Here is a 22643-nt window from a genome sequence, read left to right as displayed (position 1 = left end):
CTGATCGCGATGGCGACAAACTCCAAGTGCCAGAGGTTCGCCAGCAGGTTTCCCCAGCCGAGGAGCATGGGCGATGCTTTCTCGTTCCCCTGGGAGGGCCTGTTCCTATACGCGTTCCCTCCATTGCCGTTGCTGATCCGCCTCATCAACCAGCTCAAGAGGTCAAGGTGCAGGATGATCCTCGTCGCACCTGCATGGCCGAGGCATATATGGTTCCCGGACTTGTCCCCGTCAATCAAGCTGCCAGTGGACACGGATCTTCTCTCCAGGGAAGGAGGCGCCATCCTCCATCACGACCCGATGTCGCTGAACTTGCAGGCCTGGCTCCTGCAGCGTTAGAGTTTGGAGATTACGACATACCGGCCGATTGCAGAGAGGTTCTTGCAAAGGCCAGGGCGTCCTCAACTCTTAAATGCTACGGACACAAATGGAAAAGGTTCTCTGTCTGGTGCCACGCACAGAAGATTAACCCTCTACGGATTACGGCTCCTCAAGTACTGTCGTACCTACTGATGCTGGCAAAGGCTGGACTGGCGCACGCTTCCATCAAGATTCATCTTGCTGCGATCTCCCGATACACCAGAACCACGGGACGGACGTCTTTGTGGTCTCGTCTGGTGAAAGAATTCATGAAGGGACTGTTCAGATCGTTCCCACCGGTGAAGGCTCCGGCCCCGGCGTGGGAGCTCAACGTGGTGCTGACCAAGCTCATGGGACCTCCGTTCGAGCCTCTGCACTCAGCTCCGTTGTAGTTCTTGTCGTGGAAAACAGCGTTTCTTGTGGCCATCACCTCCGCACGACGGGTGGGAGAGATCCAGGCCCTTTCCTGCAAGCCCCCGTACTTGACTTTTCACGACATGAGGTTAGTGATCAGGACGCACCCCTCCTTCATGCCCAAGGTGCCGTCGGACTTCCACCTCAACGAACCCTTGGTGTTGCCTGTTTTCTTCCCGTTGCCTTTGTCGCCGGCTGAAAGGACTCTGCACTTGCTGGATGTGGCTAGAGCACTGAAGTTCTACGTGGACCGCACAAGTTTTCGGAAGACGTCACAACTTTTTGTGAACTTTGGACCTGTCAATCAGGGGAAGGCTCTCTCAAAGGCTTCCATTTCCAGATGGCTCTGGCTGTATCATGTACTGTCATCGGTTGGCAAACCGACCACTGCCTGGCCGTCCGAGAGCCCATTCCACCAGAGCGATCGCAGCTACCACGACGTTCCTATCTGGTGTGCCCCTGCTGGACATCTGCAGGGCTGCTACGTGGAGGTCGACGCACACCTTCACAAAATTCTACTGCGTCGACCGGGATTCCAGGGAGGAGTCCAGGGTCGGCCAAGCAGTGCTGCGCAACCTGTTCGCCTAAGGTGAGCCTGGTGAGAAGGTAAGAGATGCTTGATGTTGAGTTGTGGTATTGCTTAATGTTGAGCCTGTTGCCACCTCCCGTGTTTGCATGTGTGTACTGCTATGTATTCTTTTATTCATGAGCATGTGAATCCATGCCAGACCCCATGTTGGAGAAGAAACAAGTTGCTTACCTATAACTGTTGTTCTCCAGCATGGGTCTGGCATGGATTTACATTCGAACCCTCCCGCCTACCCCTCTGCGGCTCTTCATTTGGTCATACTGCCACTTCACGTGCTACCAAATCTGAAGATGGCTGCCAGAGGCGGGGCTTAGGGAGATGGCAGTCATTGGCTGTGGTCAGTATGACGCAGAGATCAGTGATTGGTTACTACTACGAAAGACAGATCAGAAACAAAACTGATACTGATTTTTCTTTACCAAGGATTCCCAGCCTGACGACGGGGAATATTCATGAGCATGTGAATCCATGCCAGACCCATGCTGGAGAACAACAGTTACAGGTAAGTAACTTGTTCCTTCCCCAACGTATAGCCTAACTTGTTGATGGGTCATTATCCTGTGATAATGACCCCTCCCGAGGTCTAGAAGGCTATATTGTTTTCTAATCGTCCAGAATCGCACACATTTCAGTCAATACATAACTCAGCATAGAGAGCTAAACTTTTAATTGGTTCCATTAATCTCTTGACATGCATGGACAGTAGGGAAACGTAAAAAGAAATATCCAAATAACCTCACGAGCAGACCATGCCACATCCCTCTAACTTGGTTAAAGTCCTACTCCTGTGTCCTGTTGGTAGCGTTAGACTTGGCTGCAATGACTGGATGCAGAACAGTCTCAGAATATGCTATTGTACTTCATGGGTGAGCCTCTTCTAAAATGAAGTAATATGGCCCTGCAAATATTTGATCTTTGTCTTGAAGCACAAGTCCCCTTCTCACTGACCTCATAAGTAAGAACGTTCGTAGTAATTGACTGAGTCCCCCTATCCTGCTGTCTTTGTTGTGGGACACTGTGAGGTGTCATTTTCAATGGCCCAGTGTAGCAAACCAAGCTCCAAAAACGGAGAGAGAGGATGAAGAAATTGGCGGGTAATAGACAATTTGGGGCAGAGTCGAAAATATGGAGGTTCAAAGAGGGGCACTAGAGACAAAAAGAGGCCGGCAAAGTATGTTAGAGTCTTCGCTCCTAGTGTTTGCAGACATCCCTCCCTGCTCCCTTATTTTCCCCATAGATCTATTTATCAGCAGATCCCAGACCTCATGAGATAGGTGGAGTCGCAGGGCTGCTGTGTAGACCCCTTCTCATGTCCCTAGTTGCAAATGGCTCCTGGGTGCTCTATTAGGCTGCCTAAGTCGCTGCTCATAGGGTGCCTGCAACAAATATAATTGTTGATATTGAGTCTAAGGTAGAAGATGACAAGTATGTTTTAGGTTGATTCTGTTTCATGAGGGTAACTCATCTCTTTAACACCCCTTAACTGTTTTTTTTATAGGTGTTGCAGAATATGGTGCACTGTGCTGATCTTAGCAACCCAACAAAGCCTTTGGAGTTATATCGCCAGTGGACAGATCGTATAATGGTGGAGTTCTTCCACCAAGGTGACCGTGAGCGTGAGAAGGGAATGGAGATCAGCCCTATGTGTGATAAGCACAACGCATCAGTGGAAAAGTCACAGGTTTGCAAAGGGACTTTTCTTTTGTATTGATGACTAGCGTCAAACTGCAAGTCGGCTAAACTACCTTGGGATAATAGTAGTGCCTATATTAACACGAATACACAACAGCATTGCGTTATGTTGATGAAAATGGATGCGTTGGCATCATAAGATATTTAACCCCTATAAAATGTGTGTGTTGGACCAGCTTTATAAATGAGCAAACATTATCAGCTAACGCATAGAAGTGAATGCCCTCAAATGTTGTAGAAGCCATACGATTTATTGTGGTGGGCACTCTGACAAATACCTCTTCCCTGATTCTGGGAACATCTAGTGCACTGACCAAGGGGGATGGGTACCTCCCAGCACACTATAAATTGGCCCAAAGGAGGTGCACAGGGATACCCGGGTCACACTCACTTAGTCCCCTCCTTGTAGTCCTATTATGCCAACTGGGGACCGGGTTGCTTTGAGGAGTAGCACTTATACTTTAGGAGTAGAGAACACCAGGGATCAGGGGAACCCCTTCTCCAAAGCAGCGTGATTTCTCTCTTTTTGAGCTATTGCCCCTTTGAGGGGGCAGAGGAGCAATGGTTGCACAGAACTAATGGCACCTGCTAACAACACTGTGCCCCTTGCATAGGTACATGAATCCAGTCTACATCTGCATGGTGAGAGGACCTGAAGATGAACCACACGCACCAGAGAACAGACTAGCTAGTCCCAAGTCGCACAGAAGAACTGAAACTTCCGGGTGGGGCCACAGCCAAACACTAAACCAGAAGCCTGAAGAGAGAGACTTGAGTTGCCTTGACCCTGAGAGAGGCTGGAATGCAGGACCAGGTGTGGCTGGCAGAGAGAGGGCCACCCAAGGGGGAGAATGGGCATGCTGGTTCCCAGTCCCATAATCTGGCTCTAAGCCACCTGGGGGGGTGGGGGGTGAAGGGCTCTAACCCAGCAGACCTCCCACAATCCAGCTGCCTGAATCCCTTTTCACCATGGAGAGACTAGAAGGCAGGAACATCCTACCCTACAATAATGTAAAGGGCCAGATACATGTTTGTCGAAGAGGCTGCCTGAACGCACAGAATGCTCCGCTAGAGGGAGCTATTGCCTTAGGAAATATAGTGGGCCAATTTGCATAGCAACGCCTGTTGTCACTGCTAAATGTAGCTGTACGCTTAGGATATATAGTGGTCTTACTTCCTACTGTGTGAATGAAAACCTGAACTATTGGCTGTGTACATGGGCCTATACACCAGTAGCAATATAAAAGCACAAAACGTCACTCTGTTTTTGGAGAAGGAGCCAGAGATCAGCTGTTTTGGGGAAATCTGGAGGAAGGAGCGAGAAGAGAAGGAATAGACACTGAAAGCAAGCAGCAGAGGTAGGAAACATCAGGAATGGAAGAGAAGTGATTATCGGAAGTAGGTGGAGGAGATAAGGGAGCATAAGTAGAGATTGTAGGATTGAGGCTGTGAGGTTGCTCGGACAGGACGGTAAACATCAGGAACATGTTGGTGAGTTTGATCAGGAGTATATTGGTCCATTTGGTCAGGTGGAGGCTGGAGTGGTTGCTATAGTGGTGGTGATATTAATAAGGAGAAAGAGTTTATTATCAGGAGGAAGAAGTTTGGAGGAAGTTGGTGAGTTTGGTAAAGAGATGAGATTAAACGGGAGGAGGTTGGTCAAGACGGTAGTGGTTGAACATCAGGAGAAGGTTGGTCAACTTACCAAGGAGGAGGAGGTTGAGCATCCGCATGTGGATGTGTTTAAGTCCTGATATTGCAAAAGGGAAAAAGGTAAGTTTGCATGCCGGCAGGTCATTGTGTATATATCCCTGTACAGGAGTCCTTTCAGCTCAGTAAGTACAGATCGGCAGATAGGTACCCCTTAGTTGCACCTAAGTGCACATAGGCAGAGAGTTTTTATGTTCTGAGTATGGCAGCTCTTATTATTCGGCTTTTGGAAAATGTTGAATGTATGGGTACCTATGATACCTGGGCAGAGATTAATAAATGCCCATGCCAATTATGCTGTAATCCGAGATGGTGTCTGCCCCATGACTGTACAAGTATTTGTGAGGTTTCATAGATGTTGCATGGCTTATATGAAGCATACGGGGATATTTCTAATGGTATATACAAATAAGTTTGGTTATCATTAAAAAAGGTATCTGAGATCAATCGACTATAGCAACAACGATATTAACCATGCGGCTGAGTGTAGACTTGTGTACTCATGATGGTACATGTGATCACTAGTCATTTAATCATAATTACAGAATGATTGCTGAGAATCGGAACATGGGTCTAAACTGCAGTGTCCAGTCATGGATCAATGAACGTTCAGCCATGATCATAACTAGGGAGCATTCAGGGAAACTCTGAACAGGTAGTATGAATGAATTAATCTTTATTTAGAAGAAGGCGGCTTCATAAAAGATAACCTACAAACTATAAAACAATAGAATAACGTATATAACATGATAAAATAAGCACAATACATTCAGTATCAATTCTAAAAATTAACATCTGTGCAACTGCAATCATTCAAACATATTTTTGGCAATCCACTGTTTAGTGGCTTCTAAATACATATTCACAGCACCAGCTTCCTCTTTCGATGGCAAAGATAATATAAAATAGCTTCTTTTATTGTAGTGCAATGTGTGTTCCTTTAAAATAGGTATTACATATCTTGACCTTGGTTTGTAAAATGCTATGCAGAAAAACAAAAGATGAGCCAGCTTGGGGAATAAAGATTCATTGCATGGACATCGATATTCACTTCAGGGCCTATGAAGATTAAACCGTTCTTTTTCTTAACTAACGACTGTAAACAACTCAAGTGTAACAGAACAGACCTCTTTCTTTTGCAATGAAATCAGTGCATGTAATCAGCGTTGTGCCCACTACAGCCATGATCTTGATCCCTGAGGACCGACTGCTTATTGAACGACAGCTACGCAAGTCCCTTCTAAACTCCGTTCTTTTTTGATGCACCAATGTAAGATCAGCCTTGGAAGCATTTGTCGGAGCAGCATAGAACCCTAGCAACGGGAACGCTTTTTCCAAACAATTCAGCTAGGTGATATTCCTACAGGTATCAAAGTTTCAGATATTGTATGATCTCATGTTTTAGATGATGCTCTGATTGGAACCATCATCCTACCCAGAATAAAAGTGGTTTTAGACTTATAAGGTCATTTATATAGTCCAGTCTTGATTCTTGTTGGAGGAAATTGATTGAGGTACCCCTTAGTTGCCCCTAAAAACCTTTCGAAGAAATCCATTTTCCCTGACCTGAATCGTTTGTTCTGGAGACTGACACCAGATGTCAGTACCATAGGCACATGATGCAATGTGCTTAGCCTGGTAAATGAAGTGTAGGATCCATACTTCCACCCACCTCCAGTCCAGATATATGCAGTGCTCCTCACGACTGCATATTTCTGGGATGCTCCAGAAATATGGTCCGACCAATTTGCCCTAATATTAAGTCACCCCTAAATAATGTTTCCGCCCAGACAAGCTCAAGTCCAGATGCGAGGATGTAAGTCATGTTTTAGGCTGCCTTCCAACACATATAATGCATATAACTTGGGACTTCTTTGTATTGATGAGCAGATCTCTACCACCCATATATTTTGCATAGGTGTGTCTGTAGTGCTGCCGGAGTATGCGCAGCAGCACTGTGTTGTTGGCATAGGACAGCACAGTGATGGTTCTACGCGCCTCTCTAGGTTTATCTTTGGTGACTTTGTTCAATTCAGTTGCCAAATTGCTGTGATGGAGGTTGTACAGTAGTGGGGCCAGGACACACCCTTGCCTGACCCTGCATAAGATGTCAAATGATGGATAGAATTCTCCTTCATTGTTCAATCTCGCTGCCGCCATTAGGCCTGTGTGGAGGGAAATTAATATATTCAAGATGAGCGTTGGTAAGCCCATTGTTTGTAGAATATTCCTCGACTTTGAGTGGTTTACCATATCAAATGTTTGGCTGAGGTCTATGAACCCCAATAATGTTCAGAATCAAACTGAGGTTCAGGACTTGCTCTACTGTGCCTACTTCTGCCCTTAATCCATATTGCACCTCTGGGAGGATGTCCGTATCTTTCACCCAGTTTGCTATACGCGTATAGATCACCCGGCATAGCCATTTTGCAGTGGCATCGTTTGGAGATCTTGGCAGAGAACCGCTGGGGTCCATCGTGTCTCCTTTTTTGAGTAACAGAATTATTTTGGATTCCTTCCAGCTGTCGGGCAACACACTCTTGATTGCAAATTCATTAAACATTTTGGTAAACACTGGAACCCATACTCGATGTTCCTATGTCTTTCAACACCAGAGCTTTACCAATGGGGATCGAGAACAGCGCTCCCTTTAATTCATCAACCCGAAACTCAAGAAAAGGCTGGTCAGTTTTGATGGGATCCTGATTTGCGCCATTGGATATTTCTACGTCTGTGCACCCTCCCTCACAGCTGAAAAGCCTTGAAAAGGGATCAATCCAGACAGAGGAAAATCACTTTTGTTTGGTTTTACGGGCGCCTCTTTCAGTTGCAAACGCCTGCCCTTCCATGCTGTAGCATTTTTCAGTGCAAAGTGTTTACATTCCTTTCTCATCGCAAATCGACGCCATTCCTATTTGATATCTTTGCTTTTTTTAATTGCATAATCTTACCGTCCCTCAGTCTTTGTTGTACCACCGTGGGTAGCTAGTTAGAGTTACTCAGCTGTAATGTAGTGGCGGTATGAAATTTGCAGATATTAATAATGCTATCATATTTTGTAAATGCACTAAATATAGCTTATAATTTGAGCAACAGATCTCAATAAGAGGGAGGAATGCAACTATTACTTTAATGAAGCATGATTCTCTGCCCATTTAGTAGGCCTTCTGATGGTATGTTTGTCTTTAGAATGGTGTTTCGGGGCGCTAGGAGTATTGATATTACCGCCATGAAAGATCAACAGTATCATGGGATCGTAATCGCTCTCGGGACGTTGTTCCATTTTTAGATTATACAAGTACTGCCAATTTAACGCATGCACTAAAAAATAATCAATTGTTGAATTGCACCTTGCAATACCAAAAGTATAATGCCCCAGTCTGTCTGCTGGTAGCCTTCCATTTGCTGATCTCAGACCACGGTCTGCTTGGTGCACCAATAGCATATCACCTGCTTCATTTGATGACCCATCTAACGTGATCGGTGAAGGTATATTCAATGCAATATCTGCTTCTTTATTTACACCCACTATTCACAATTACCCAACCTTACATTAAAATCTCCCCCCACAATTATAAAGTGATTCTTATAATGTTAATATCATCGGTTCTGGGGCGGTCCAGACAGTTAGCAAGGAGGTTATATCTGAACCCATAACCCCACGCTGTGATGCATTATAGAAGTTCATTACAGATTGCACTCGTTCTGTGCCCTTCGCAAGGATGTTAATCCTTAACACTGTAAGGCAAGATCTGCATTTAATGCCAGGACGGACTTTTACATATCTGGCAAGGCCTCCACTGTTTCTCCCTTTTTTGTTCCAAAACGCTGGAACATAAAACACAAGAAAACTACATCTCAATGCGAGTTCCCAGGTCTCCTGAAAAAGTAAAACATCAAAATAAGATGTTTTCAACAAATTCGGGTTTACCAAGCTCTGATCTCAAACCAGCTTTGTTCCAAGATAGCACTTTAAAACACCTTCCCGCATTGGCAGGCAACAGCTGCCGCAAATGGCCCTGCACTGCATTGTAAGCTGGGTCCTTAGCCTGTGCAGACAGTTCAAATGTTACTAGATTACATAGGGCTCTCTCCAGAGTAATAGGGGCCAATTCAACATGCCTTATGATGTTTGTCTTGGTCCTATGCTCCATATGCATGTCTGTTCCAGCAAGATTTCCTTCAACACTCGATACCTATTGATGATATAATTTCGTGCTTATTACAGAAGGTTTCAAATACTGGCATCTGCAAATCTCACTCTGAGACTGCAGTTTGCACAATACATGCAGTCTGACAGAATTCATAATAGGGGTTACATCTGGTTAGTGCCCAATGCTGCCCAGATGTTCCCTCAGCACTTTTTCTAAGCTTCGCATGTACGTGTTTATTGGTGTGAAAACAGCCCTTGAATTTAGTTCTTCTTTCTCCAATTGTCTAATTGATCTACTTCAGTGTTTATTATGGTATGTGGTTTTCCTTGTCCGGTGGCATCACAGAAAGTGACACCAATACTGTTATTAGTACTGTTGGTATTACCATTTGCGTTACTGTGGCAGAATTTGGGTTCAAGGGCGATACAATCGGCCGGATATGTTGCTCAATGTCCAAGCTGATTCACTGCAGTCGTTTTTGTTACTTGAAGCCTGTGGAAAACGTGCCACACATAGTTTTGCACTGATGTACATTTCACATTTTTGAACCATTGAATTCCTTTCTCTATTGGCACGGCTTCTGAAAAGCCCTGATGTACATGGGAGGAGTGGGATCCGTTGAGCCTCTACTGTGGACGCTTCCCCTGGGCTGTGACGCTCGTCACCCCTGCCTCAACACCAACTAAATCTAGATTGTCTTGTGGTTTGGCTGGACCTGATACGCTAGCAGATCTCCTTTCAGGAGAAATTTTGTTGCATCTGGTCCTGCCTTTTTTCACCAGATCGTTAATAAGGTCTAAACTTTTCTCTAATAGGATTTCATCTTGTATCTATTCCTCTCTAATGGTACCAACTGCTTACAATGACTCATAGCATCTAGCCTTGAAAGTCCACTCCAAACATATTCTTGGGCTTTCTTGGTGTATTCTGCTTTTCCATGATCTCTGATAGAACCCTAGTGATGCTTGGGGTGACCTGCACATCCAGCCTGCTTTTTACAGCAGCATCCAGCGACTCGCTCTGCTATTTTTGTGGACCTGCAGGTAGTGTCTGTACCTGGCCGTGTGCAAGGGCTGATGGCATTTGTATTAACTTGGATATTACTTGGCTCTTGAGTCTTGGTTGGAATTGTTTGCCTGTACAGGGCCAAGGTTGAGGGACACACTAGTCATATTAGGTAGACCGATCGCTATGGGTTGGTTCATCTCCGTTTGACTGTTTGGTAGTGCAGCTAATGAGTCATTTGGGGCTGTACCTAAACCCAAACTCTTAGTAGATGGGCTGAGGTTCCTCCTCTGAAGGAACGAGTTTCCCAGACGTAGTGAGAAGGAATCCAGTAGTTAATTTTGCAGCCCAGCTTGTCTACCACGGGATCTTGATTTGAGTTGGACTTTGAGTCTTGGGTTTGCTGAACAGTTGATTGGTTTGCCAATATGGTGGCATTTTGATGGTCCTCTGCTGAAGCGGCCAGATCCTCCAATGAGGCAGTACCTTGCGAATGGGAGCCTAACACTATATGCTCAGCAGGCATTTTCGTGGAGGAGATGGCGAGACCCATTCCATCAGCAGGCATCAAGGAGGATGCCGAAATAACCAGACCGCATTCGGCAGCAAATATAGTCATAGCTGCTATTGTGTCCAGATTGATGTAATTTTTTCCCTTCGTTGACTAATTTACTGTCAAACGGGTCCAAAAACTCTTCTACGGAGCTTAGACTCAATGAGGTTTGTCTTGTAAATACACTGAAAAATTGTCTGACAAGCCGCTGAGGGCATCTAATGAATGCATGTTTCTGTAAGCTTATTCAATTTCTATATTGTTTGCATTTTCTGGTATAATTTGCTGACTAAGCACAGGGAAAAGGTACTCTGCGGCATCTTCTTTTTACCATCCTCCCAGCCTTGAAGACCCTCCACGATAGACGCTGCGACTGGGGAAGGAGCATGTAAATGAGCCAATCCGAGCTGAGAATAGAATTAGTTTTTGGTTCATTGTGGGAACATTTGGTTTCCTTATTGCTGTGGAGAAACCAAGGCAGTATGGCATGAGACAGTGATGCAGCGCTTTATGCATTATTGGAGTGCCATTTGTACCTCTCTGAATCGCGCTTTATGGGTGTTGCTTCACTTGCTGATGAAATAGCCATATTGGTTTGTGCTTCAAGGTCTTTGCTTTTTCTTGGCTATCAACAAACGCTTTCCCATAGCTGAACAGTTAGTAGACAGATAAAAGGCAGCATAGTAACGAAATGTAGCACTGTGTTGCAAATAGATACCATTGAACTATACAGCGCTTGCAATTGAGAACATAACACAAGCACCTGACTTCAATGAAAAAAAGTCTCAAACCTCATGTTTGTTCCCCCTCCCATGGTGGTGTCATACAAATGTGTTGACTTTGCCCACTTAATACCACACTTTAGAGAATTGGTGCACTCATTTCCGGGTGTTAGTTGAGGTTGCTCATTTCCTACCCTCCCTCCTTAATTAGTTTGGAAAATACATAGCCTGAAGTAAGCAGTAAGAATAATATTCACAGGAGGAGTGTGATTGGGTGGATCCAGGTAGTGAATGGCATCATCCCATCAGATATGCATTTGTTTTTTTTTGTTTTTTTCATGTTTTATTTTCATTTTACTTATAACAACAAAACATGAAATAACAAAGAAATTCGTAGCAAAAACTATATACATAATTACAAACACATAAATACCCCCTGCCCCCCTTACAGATGCCAGGTACACATCATATAATATGAAATTGTCAGATTCAATACAATGTCAGATAATTGCCCCAAATTTTCATAAACAACCCATTCTTGCTTTGTTTCCTATATATACATTTTTCCACATCAGCCAGATCATGAATTTCTTTCAACCAGTCCTCTTTTTTTAAAGAAATGTCGGATATGCATTTGTGACATGTCTATATATATATATAGTCTTAACGCATCTACTAGTCCCAATATGACCTTGTAAGTAACCCACACTTGTCTGTTTTTTTAGGTGGGATTCATCGACTACATAGTGCACCCTTTGTGGGAGACCTGGGCCGATCTGGTGCATCCTGATGCTCAAGACATTTTGGACACATTGGAGGACAACCGAGAGTGGTACCAGAGCATGATCCAACAGAGCCCTTCACCTCCTCCAGAGGACCGTGACCCGGAGAGGACCTCGGGTGGAGACAAGTTCCAGTTTGAGCTCACCTTGGAAGAGGAAGGGGAGTCTGACACTGAGCAGGAGGAGACGGAGAGTCCGCTGGAAGAGGACAATAGTGGGAGTGATTCAAAGACGCTGGCCACGGACGACTCCGAATCGGCTGAGATCCAGGGCAGCGATGAAGGAGTTGATCAGCTCTCTCCTGTTGGGGTGTGCCGGAGCATGTCCCAGAAATCTTTACCAGACTACATAGCTGAAGGGCACAGCAGCCCCCCTAAACTATCCCTGGTTAAGCAAAAACAAGCTTTAAACTTTGACAACAGAAAGACTGTGGAGAGGACGCTATCGCAAACGGACAGCAGTACTTCCCGGGTACAGACAGAACTTCCCCGAAAGGAAAGCTCAGGGGAGAAAGCATTCAGCCTCGACCAAGAGGGCAATGTCACATTTCTTCCACTCGGAACGTAACAGGAATCGAAACAAAACCACACAATGATTTTGTCTCTTTTAACCACGCACTTGGCTGATTGCTTTAGAATATTTTTTAAAAAAACACAAATAAATAAAAAGAGAAGATATGTATCTATTTAAACCACCACCGTCAGATATAGCGTAGGTTTTATTTGTTTTAATTTACCTCATGCTTAATTAGTTGGTTTCTCGTTTGTTTTGCGAATAATGGGTGTGAGACCTCATGGAAATGAGGTGTAAAATCTAAAAACATTCCATTGAACAAAGTGGAGTGAAACTTGCAGGTAAGAAAGTAATCGTGTTTTTCCCACTTTAGAGGTGCATACAGTCTTCATTTCACTGAAATTGTTAGTTTACCTGGTTCACGATCAGTCTCCATTTAGACCGACTCTGTTTAAAATTATAAAACAAATACACTGGAATGGATATAACTCGTACCTTCTCAGATGAGCCAGCAATTTGATAAAGAATCCTATGGGTGAATGCTTTCTGGCAATGTCTCCTTGAAATGAATTCCTGAAAGTTGAGCAATCTAAAAAAGTCTTCCTTTTTTGCTTGGGGACCCAGAACACAACAGGACACATGGATATAAAACATGAAAACTCTGCTGCAATGTGGTTCTTTGCACTAGACTTTACAGCAGATTACTCTCTTCCCTCCACTGTGCTAGAATAGGGGCCATCTTGGAAGGTTCCTTATCTGGTAAACGACAAATGCAGTTTTCCTTTCATTTCTATTGCAAGTTCACACATCAATGAACATATTCTCCTAGCCCCTTCCTTGCTTCGAGTTTCCAAAACCTTTGTAAACGGTAGGTATTGATTATACTGAACTTCTAACTGCCCAACACGAAACAATGGGTTTATCGTCTTGCAGTTTGACATCGGGCCTTTTTTATTTTGTCATGGTGATCGTCAACGCACCAATCGGTGACCTCCTCAGATGTGACAAAGTATGATCTTTTTTGGGTGATAGGATTCTGGTTAATGCATGCCATAACGAGTTTGAATATATCCACCCATTTGTGACGAAACATGTTTTAAAGATTTTACATAAGCTTTGCCCTTTATTGTTAGGGAGTCTCTACATCGTTTTCTTAATGTGGAGCTATGAACAGACTTACTGCCAACTTTACATCAGTTATTCTTTAGATACTTAAGGTGCAGCGCTAGTCTAGACCAAGAGATCCATAGCTTTGGGAAAAATCCAATGCTGATAATGGAGGCAATCGTTGCTGTCCAGACAACACTTCCTGTTTTCAGGCAGGAATTCCTGAGGTGACGCATTGGTGCAGGTATAGCCTGAGTGGACCCGCTCCGCCGATTTATACCCGCAAAGTCCCAGACTTGTCACCATCAGCATAACCATGGCTTCAATCCACTTAGTGATGGAATCTTTTACAAGGGTGTCTGTGCGTGTCCTTCTGGCACAGGACTGGTGGTAACGCTAGAGAGCCACTATGAAGGTTGCAGGAAAACGAGGGTGCAGGAGTTAAGCTGGTGCCAGCAAAATAAAAGAATGCAGTGCTTCTTTGAAAGGGTAATGTGATTTTAAAATTACGTGCACTGGCTGTTTTTATTAATCTATGATCTCTAGAGTGTATTATAGATAATCCTGAAAAAGATCTAGTATAATCAGAATCTACAAAAATAGAGCAACCTGTTTCTAATCTTTCACGACAGCCAAACCTTGCCGACTTCTTTACATTGTTAACGAAGAAACTTTTCTTACCCCGAAATTTCTTCCCAAACAGTGGCACTGAATAAATGCCTGTTTCTTCTATAAATGCATCCCTCATCCTCGAAAATGTGTGATGTGTGTGCTTTATTTTTGTATAAAGTGCCACGACCCATCCAAATAAAAGCCCCCTTCCGAGACTGCCTCACAAAATAGCCATATTTTAAACAAAATGTAGCATGCATTTCAGATTTCCAAATCGGGCCTCAACCCCTTGCTTGAAAGATTCAAACCTAGGGTACAATTTTTGTTTTTTGTTGATCATATGAAAGTGGCTATCCACTGCTTCAAGACTAATTCTATGCTTGCTTACAACTTGAACAGCCATTCATTCAAACTTATTGATGCTAGGTCAGGGGGCAACACGCAATGAGGCCATTCCTGTGATCTAGGTTGTGAATTAAAGCCAGCGGGAGGATGCAAACAATCATGTTATCACTGTGAGACAGTGTGTGCTTCAAAACCATTGTAGATGGAGCCTGTGACGTCATCACCATGTGACAATGCATCGAAAAACTGTTCGGTTTAGCTAATGTGACAGTTTGTTCATTGAAAGTGTTGCAGTGGGGTGGCAAATATGTCCATTATTTTTATTTCATTAGTTATAGCGACAACCTAGCTCGATCAGCGGCGCGCTTTACAACAAGATTGTGGCAGAATTGGCTTTGGCATTTTATACAGTAAAGCTGTACTGTTGGTGGAGGGGATTTCTATGCATCCGACAGTTATTGTTGAAAGAGCCACATTTTTTGTGTTTTGCGCAACTGGAGGATGTTAGGGGCATTTCGAGCCGCTACCAGGATTGAGTTCCAGATGGTCCTTATGTGCACTGACCACAGTGTAAGGGACTCCATTATGTCACCACTGTGTGCATAGAAAAGTGTACGAGGAAGTCGATGATATCCTCTTTGTGTCTGTCTGTGCGTTGAAAGTAGTGCCTGGGGAACATGTAGTGCTATCACAATGGGCTGGTTTTTCAAGAGAAACCGGCACACAATAAGCACTGAAAAAAGTGCAAGGGGCACAAATAATATCTTAATGGAGTATGGCTTGAACCAGTGCAGGGATAGAAAGCCAAGAGCAATCACTGTGTGGCGTTTAGCAAAATGTTCTATGATGCCGGTTAGGCTATATTTTCCATTAACATTTCCCAGAGAACTGTCTCTTCTCATCTTCTGAGATAGATGGGCGTGAAACCTATTGTGTTGTCCGAGGATTTTCCTTCCCAAATAGCTGTTTTCTATTCAGGCGCTCCCTTTGGATGCACACACATTGAGATATCCTGTTGTGCTTACGATAAATGATTTCTCCACTCCCCCCACATCCCCGCTGCCCTTGGTGAATAGAGTAATCCATTACAAAAAAAGACTTTTAGCGTAATATTTGTTTTTTCTGGCCCTTTCTTATCAGACCCATTGTGATAAAGAGTGCTGCGTACGGAGGGGGAGAAGAAAAGCTTAAGCAAGGGTAGTTTGTACTCTGCAGTGTCGCTTTTGGGATTTGCTGGGACATCATTTTCTTAAAATTATTTTATTAATAAAAATTACTGGGAAAGCAATGCATTTTCGGGACAAAAACTTTAAAATAAAAATGTACCATTGATACATTGGTCTTTTACAATGGGGTGAGAGATGCTTCAGGGGAATGTGTAAACATAATCCCAAGGACGAGGGCAGGACAGAATAACATAAGAACGGGATCGTGGAGGAAATGCTAAATTAAGCATGGAGGGGTGATGGAAAAGTGCTGTAGGATTGTCCATGAAGGATTGGGGGAGAGGAAAAACCTGGCAATGCAATAGCATAGAGTACTAGAAAACAGGTTCTTCAGAAAGGAGCTTTGAGGTTGGATGTAAATAGTGGTAGGGTTGGAGTAGTTTGGAGAGGAAGAGCATTCCAGAGTAACGGAGTGAGCAGAGAGAGGGCGGAAACAAGAGGGAGCACAGGGGGCTTGAGGGGTGGCAAAGAGGTGAGCCGAGTATGATCGTAATGAGCAAGGAGGAGATTACCGAGTGAGATGAGCAGATAGATGGGTTGGGGCAAGTCCATGGATGGGTTTGATGCCAAGTTGTTTAGCTTAGCCCTTGGTTTCATAGATATCATCCAATCTTTGAGATGAGCAGAGGTAAAGCGAGAATGGTTGAAAAGTGTGAGGACGGTGAAGTTGAACTTTGTCCAGAGGTGAAAAAAAATAAAAACATTGTTGGGAAGGCCATACAGGAGACTGGCACAGTAGTCGGCTCAAGAAAAGACTAAGGAGAAGATTAGCTGTTTAGCAGTATTGAAAGGAAGTAGATTACATTTTTCTGATATTGAGGAGGTTGTGTCTGGCTGAAGTGACAATTTGGAGATGGAGTGAGAAGTTATGTGATGGGTCGAAGATGATGCCAAACGTAGGAAAGGAAGGTGAGTAGGGAAGGTAGTTGGGAGAGAAGAGTGGGAGAGGAAGAGAGCCCTTTTCAGGGTGCCAAGAGCTGAAGTTTATAGAATGAAGAGAAGTGGACCAGGACAGACCCTTGGGGAGCTCCGACAGTAAGGGGTTGAGTGGGGAGGCAAGGCTGTTCCAGGCCACCTGAAAGTGTCTGGAGGCAAGATATGAAGCAAACCAAGCAAGGGCCACATTGCTGATGCCATGGAGAGATAATGTAGCGAGATGGCCAGAATAAGACTAGATTATAATAATAATCTTTATTTGTTTAGTTTAAAATGAACTTTTACAAAAGAGATGCCATAAATAAATATATATTTATAGAATACTTACACAATCCAAAATCAAGATGATAATAATATACATAACCAAATTTTAAAAATGGAAATTAATAAAATGGAAATGAGAAGGGAGAACATTGTTGGCATTCTTAAGACAGCGAGGGAAATCAATCCAATATTTTTCCGGCATTTCCCCCCATTTTTAACTATTACAAGAATGGTCAAATTTGTTTAGTCTGACTATGAGTAAACAATTTATTTGTTACCATCGGTTGAACAGTGCAATATGAATTGCATCAGAGTCTGTATTTGGGCAATAATGCCAAAAATTATCAGGATTGATGGCATCATACTCACCAACAAACTGTCCAAACATACACATATATTTTTTAACCCAATTTCACGCATTGAGTTAGGGCTTCTAATGGGCTTTCAAGTGTATCTATACTTTTACAGATGCAACAAGTTTGGGATTCTCTGGGCATTTTTATATTGGCGTACTGGGTCACAAGTAATGGAAGTTGGTTAGGTCCGAGGTGTAGCATAAAACGACGTACAGGCGGGTTAGGGTACTTGATCAAATAGTGCTGTGTTTTAAGATGTTTGAGGGAAACTCCCGTACTAAAGATTTAATTATGCAACCTTTTCAGGTGTACGTAGTTATTCAGCCAGTCATGATGTTCCATCTTCCTCTTAAATATGTTTTAACATTGGGAAGCCTGTACCATGTTCAAAAGCAGGTGCCCAATTAATCTCACAAAAGCATTCAACATAAGACACTGAAAATCAAGAGGTTTGTGTTTTGGTTGGAACTATTTTGGCACTCCCAAGTATACTTATAAGGGACATTTAGGATTTGACCTTGATTTTATATATAACAAGCCATGACGTAGCATGCACTGCATTCTCATTGCGTTCAGACCTAATTCAACTCATAGATGAGGCATAGGTGTAGACTGCATGAGGAACGTTTTCCTTCAAAAATTCCCCTCTAGAACATCAAGCCACTTCAGGTATAGCCAGTGCATCGAGGCCATATAAAATGGCGGGAACAAAGCACTGATTATATAGCTATGTTACCAGCAAGGGAAAATACTACAGTAGATCTAGTTAAATTATGTATAGTGTAGGTCAAATGACGGGCCTTACATTTCTTAAGTTCATGGTAACTGCCTTCAGCCGATAGTTCAACTCTTAACTAAACATAGCTCTCAACGTAATCAATAAGGCCTAGTTCTGTTTTCAATGGAACTCTTTGTACCTTACTCCCTGACACAACCATAATTTGTGTCTTATTCATATTGGACAGCTGGTTTGTATTGGTATATTCGACCAGGATTTTGAATTTTGCCTTCACCCCTGCTATAGTGAGATCTATCACTACAAGAGCATCAGCATAAAATATGGTAGATATAGTGGTATCGCCTATTTTAACAGAGCAGCCACAGTTCGTAACCAAGATCAGGGAAGTTCTGCTAAATACAGGTTAAACCGGGGGTGGGAAGGGGGGTCAATGGAACACCCCTGTTTAACTCCCATGTTTATTTCAACCCTCAGGAATAGAGTTCCAGTATCAGCCTGATAGACTCCAGTATTAGTGTGCAACGTAATGAGTGTATGCACAATCCAGTTAGGACAGCCCATAGTTCTCAGCTTTTGCCCCAGTAAGTCTGTTTACGGAGTCAAAGGCTGCACTGAAATGGACGAATATAAAATAAGTAGCAGGATTGCCTCTCGTTGTGCGTGACAACTGGAAGAGATGAAGTTGCTGACAGTGAGGAGAGCTATCTCTGTAGGATGCAGAAGTCCATGCCAGATTGAGTGTCCTGGAGGTTGTGAGCATCAAGGAGCTCATTGAGTCGATTGAATACTTGTTGTAGGATTTTGGAATAGTGTGGTAGAAGAGGGACGGGGTGAAAGTTGGCAGGACAGTTGGGGTCTATCTAGACCAGTTTTCTTGTGAGTGTTGACAGTAGCTGTCTTGTAGGATGAGGGAAAAGTGGCATTGTCAAGAGGAGTTGAAAAGCAAAGCAAGTTGTGGAGCAACACTGGGAGCTATATGGTTCAATGTACGAGGTTAGTGGGGGAAAGGAAGGGTTATCCTTGAGAAATAGGGCAAGAATCTCATCAGGGCTGGTTGGGCAAAGGAAGACCTACTGGAGGGTAGGAGTGTTGCAGAAAGAAAAGCAGGAGGAGCGGATAGAAAGTAAGTTGCAAGGGTGTTGTGAATGGTAGACATTTTAGAAGCAAAGTAGAGGGCAAGATCATTTGCAGAAAGAGTAGAGATGGAGCTGGGTTTAGGAGGTGAGAGAATGGAGTTGAGACATTAGGAGGTGCCTAGGTTGGGAGGATTGGGATGAAATGAGAGATAGAAATCCCGTTTGGCAGAGACAAGAGTAGAGGAATAGTTTTGAAGAGCAGGGAGGGTTGGAGATCAGAGGATGGTGATGCTTTTTCTGCATTGTTGTTTTCAGGATGCGGATGAGAGGATTAATCCAGGGCTGTGGAGGGGAGGATTTAGGTTCGAGTGTAGTGAGCGGAGTAGGGACAATAAAGAGAAGTGTGAAAGTTAGTGAGTTGTTCTTCAGTGGAGGGGAAAAGCGTGAGCAGATTAGGAGAAGAGTGGTGTAGGACAGAGAGGTAGCCACGGAGTATGGAGGAATGAAACATGCACTTTGTAGTAGATGTAGAGAGTAAGAAGCAGGAGTGTAGATTGAGGCAAAGATAAGAGTAATCAGAAGGAGCGGTTGAGATATTAGAGGAGGAGGCTAGAGAGGACATGAGAATAAGGTAAAGGGAGTTTCCATTTGAATTATTTAGAACTAGCCAAAAGTACCCGTTCTCCAAATGAATTCTGTAGACAGACAAGACAAAAGTCATCAGTTGCTGAAAATCAATGATCCTGTAGGTTGCTGTTCTGATTCGCTTATCACCTGATGTGCTTTGCACTAAACTGCACTGAGAATGGGTGAGTGTGGCTGGCAGACATACCCAGGAGCAGACGGGTGGATGTGAGAGTTGGTCTGCTGCTCCATACTGGGACCTTCTGTGCTGTTTCCCCCACCTGTCACCTCACCCAGGCGAGGTGCAGTTGGTTGCAGAGCAAATATCTCGCAAACTGTGCATCTTGGGACCTTTAAACTTGGTGACCTCGAGTGTTGCTCCTCGTGACGAGACCGGTCCTTCTATGACCACAGTGATCTTTCACTGATTTTGGGCAACCGTCTCATGTGTGAAGGTGCTGGAATCCAGGGAAAGGGGTGGGTTGTCCAAATGTCATGTAGCCAGTGATGTCTCGGGGGTCCTAACGGGTAACTATGCAAAATGTGGTGCAGATTTGTGAAACGTGTGAAATTGTATAAGGAACAACGCTTCGCCAAGCCACAAACCCAGAAATGCCTTTTATAAAAATAGATTATGGTATTTATTGATCGCAGACCTAGCTTTGAGAAGCAGTTGAGCATGTTGCAGAGGTTTACAACAATACAGATGCATAACTAAGCACTTTTCAGAGGTAGCAGAACAGGTGTACAGCGGGGATAGGATACAGAGGAGGGGTTCACCTGTACCAGGTTGCGGGGAGGAGAGGGGTTGGTGATGTCTACGCAGGTGGCGTGAGGGGAGACCTGATGGCCTAGGTGTTGTGGAGGAGAGACTCTTTGAAGAGGGGTTGTGTTTGTGTGAGTCGGTGTTGCCAGTAGCGTTTGCGTCAACCCTGGGGTGTGTATCAGTCTTTTATGCGTGAGGTTACTGAGTCACTGGCAGCAACAGGAGCAGGAAGATGAGATTGTAACACCTTAACAGTCAAGTGATTATACAATGCGAAAGGTTAATCTCCCCTCAGTTGTGCGCTCTGTACTCGGTCTTGTTTGAAATAGTGAAATGCACTTCGGAATGGGTGTCGTCAGTGTCTTGTTTATTAATCAAACAACCAGGGAATTTCCCTCATGTCCCATAATTACAAATATTTGAAAGGGTGACTTGTGAGACAATTAACAGGTTGTATAAATAACTGTGTGCTTTGGCCTTTTTACTATTTCAAACAAGACAGAGTACAGAGCGCACATCTTTCAAGAGGTGGACAGAGAAGTGAATAGTTAAGCAGAAGCAAGTTAGTTGGTGGATAGTGCAGCTGAGGCAGTGGGGGAGGTTAAAGACGCCAATGACGATGAGGTGGTGATCGGAAGGGAGAGAGTCAATGAGTGGGGAGATGTGGTTGAATGATTGAACTACTGGACTAGGTAACTGGTAGAGCGATAATATGCATGCCATAGTCAGCAGTGATTGTGGAGATAGTGCATTCAAATGAGTGAGAGTTAGTGAGAGTAGAGGATTGGGAAAGATAAGAAGTTTGGAGGATTAAAACAGCAGTCCTAAACCACCACCCCTGCCAGTGGGGCGGGTAGAGTGAGAGAAGATGTATGCAGTGTCAAGAGGGGCAGCAAGGGCTGCAGAGTCGGAGGGAAAGATCCATGTTTCTGTAAGGGTAATGAGGTCAAGAGAATTGGAGGAAAAAGTCAGTGGTAAAGAAGGATTTATTATACTTTATTCCAAAGAGCAATAAAAAGATTGAGATGTAGAAGCATAGCGACGTGATGTCTGAAACATAGGGAGGTGCTGGGTGTAGATGGGAGAAGAGGAAGTGTAGTGGAAGTTAGGTTTGGAGTATGGTTTGGGAATAGAGTAGTGGAGTGAGAAGAGGGGTGGCTTAGAAGAAGAGATGATCGGTTGGGAAGAAAGTAGAAATGGTTCTTTCGGAGAAGAGTGAAGAGGTAAGTAGGAGGGAAAAAAGACAGTATGAGAAGTGCACAGCGAGGGTCAAGCTGAGAAGCAATAATGGGTACTTACAGACAAGTAGCATTACACAGCAAAGCAAAGGCTCATAGGCAAAGGGGCTGGTCTATGGCTGTTTTTCCCCCTTCACTGTTAAGACCTTAATTGATTTCGGGGGGGATTACACATGCTCTCGACTGATGGCCTAGTCCGTAAGTGTCTGGTCCCTCTGATTTTTGTCCCTGGTGTTGCTGCGATGAGGTGATTTCTTCCTCATTGGTTTTCCCATAGGAGTCTCTTGTGCCTTTTTGCTGGAGATTGGGCTGATCCAAGATGGCTGCAGAAAGTGATGTCACCAATCCAAGATGTCTACAGGAAGTGATGTCACGAATCCAAGATGGCCACTGGAAATGAAGTTCCAAACAGAAATTGATGCAATGCCTTTGAAGTGGCCATAAAAGTAAATCTGTTGTTTTCACAGTCATCCAGTGTCTGCATGCTTCCTTTCATGAAGATATCACTGTGGCCACAAGTGGTGAGATAATCGGCTTTGCAGACTGCAGAAGGACCATGCATTAATGGGTACAAAATATAACCTTAACCTGCAAGGATCTACTGCACCACTTACATTTATGACCTATAGCATTTGCTTCCTTTTGAATCAGTGACTGTAACAGTTTCAAATGTACATCTGTGTCAGGTGTTAACTATACCTCGAGCAGGTAGAAGTCTGCTGCTAAATGCATTCGGGATGCAGCCCAAAAATATGTAGGCCACTCAAGGAAGTGCATCCACCAAATGTGGACAACGTAGAGAGAATCATTCATGCAGCATAAAAAAGACTGACCAAATGCTTAAACTAAGTCCGAGATCT

General features: G+C 43.9%; 1 protein-coding gene across 6 annotated transcripts in view; it reads left to right on the top strand.

Moving 5' to 3' along the window:
• Nucleotides 1–12678, top strand: part of PDE4C (phosphodiesterase 4C) — a 1504034-nt gene extending 1491356 nt beyond the window's left edge. For all 6 annotated transcript variants that reach the window (XM_069649259.1, XM_069649258.1, XM_069649260.1 and 3 more), the window contains 2 exons: nucleotides 2862–3044; nucleotides 11925–12678. In XM_069649259.1, the coding sequence (XP_069505360.1) occupies nucleotides 2862–3044; nucleotides 11925–12548 (807 nt within the window). In that variant the 3' untranslated portion in view covers nucleotides 12549–12678. The remainder of the gene's footprint in view (nucleotides 1–2861; nucleotides 3045–11924) is intronic.
• Nucleotides 12679–22643: the final 9965 nt, after the last annotated feature.

Source organism: Ambystoma mexicanum, chromosome 1p (genome assembly GCF_040938575.1).
Source record: "Ambystoma mexicanum isolate Mex_15411 chromosome 1p, UKY_AmexF1_1, whole genome shotgun sequence".
NCBI classification, from domain to species: Eukaryota; Metazoa; Chordata; class Amphibia; order Caudata; family Ambystomatidae; genus Ambystoma; species Ambystoma mexicanum.
Note: the sequence above shows the minus strand (reverse complement) of the source record. Positions and strands in the feature narration are given on the sequence as shown.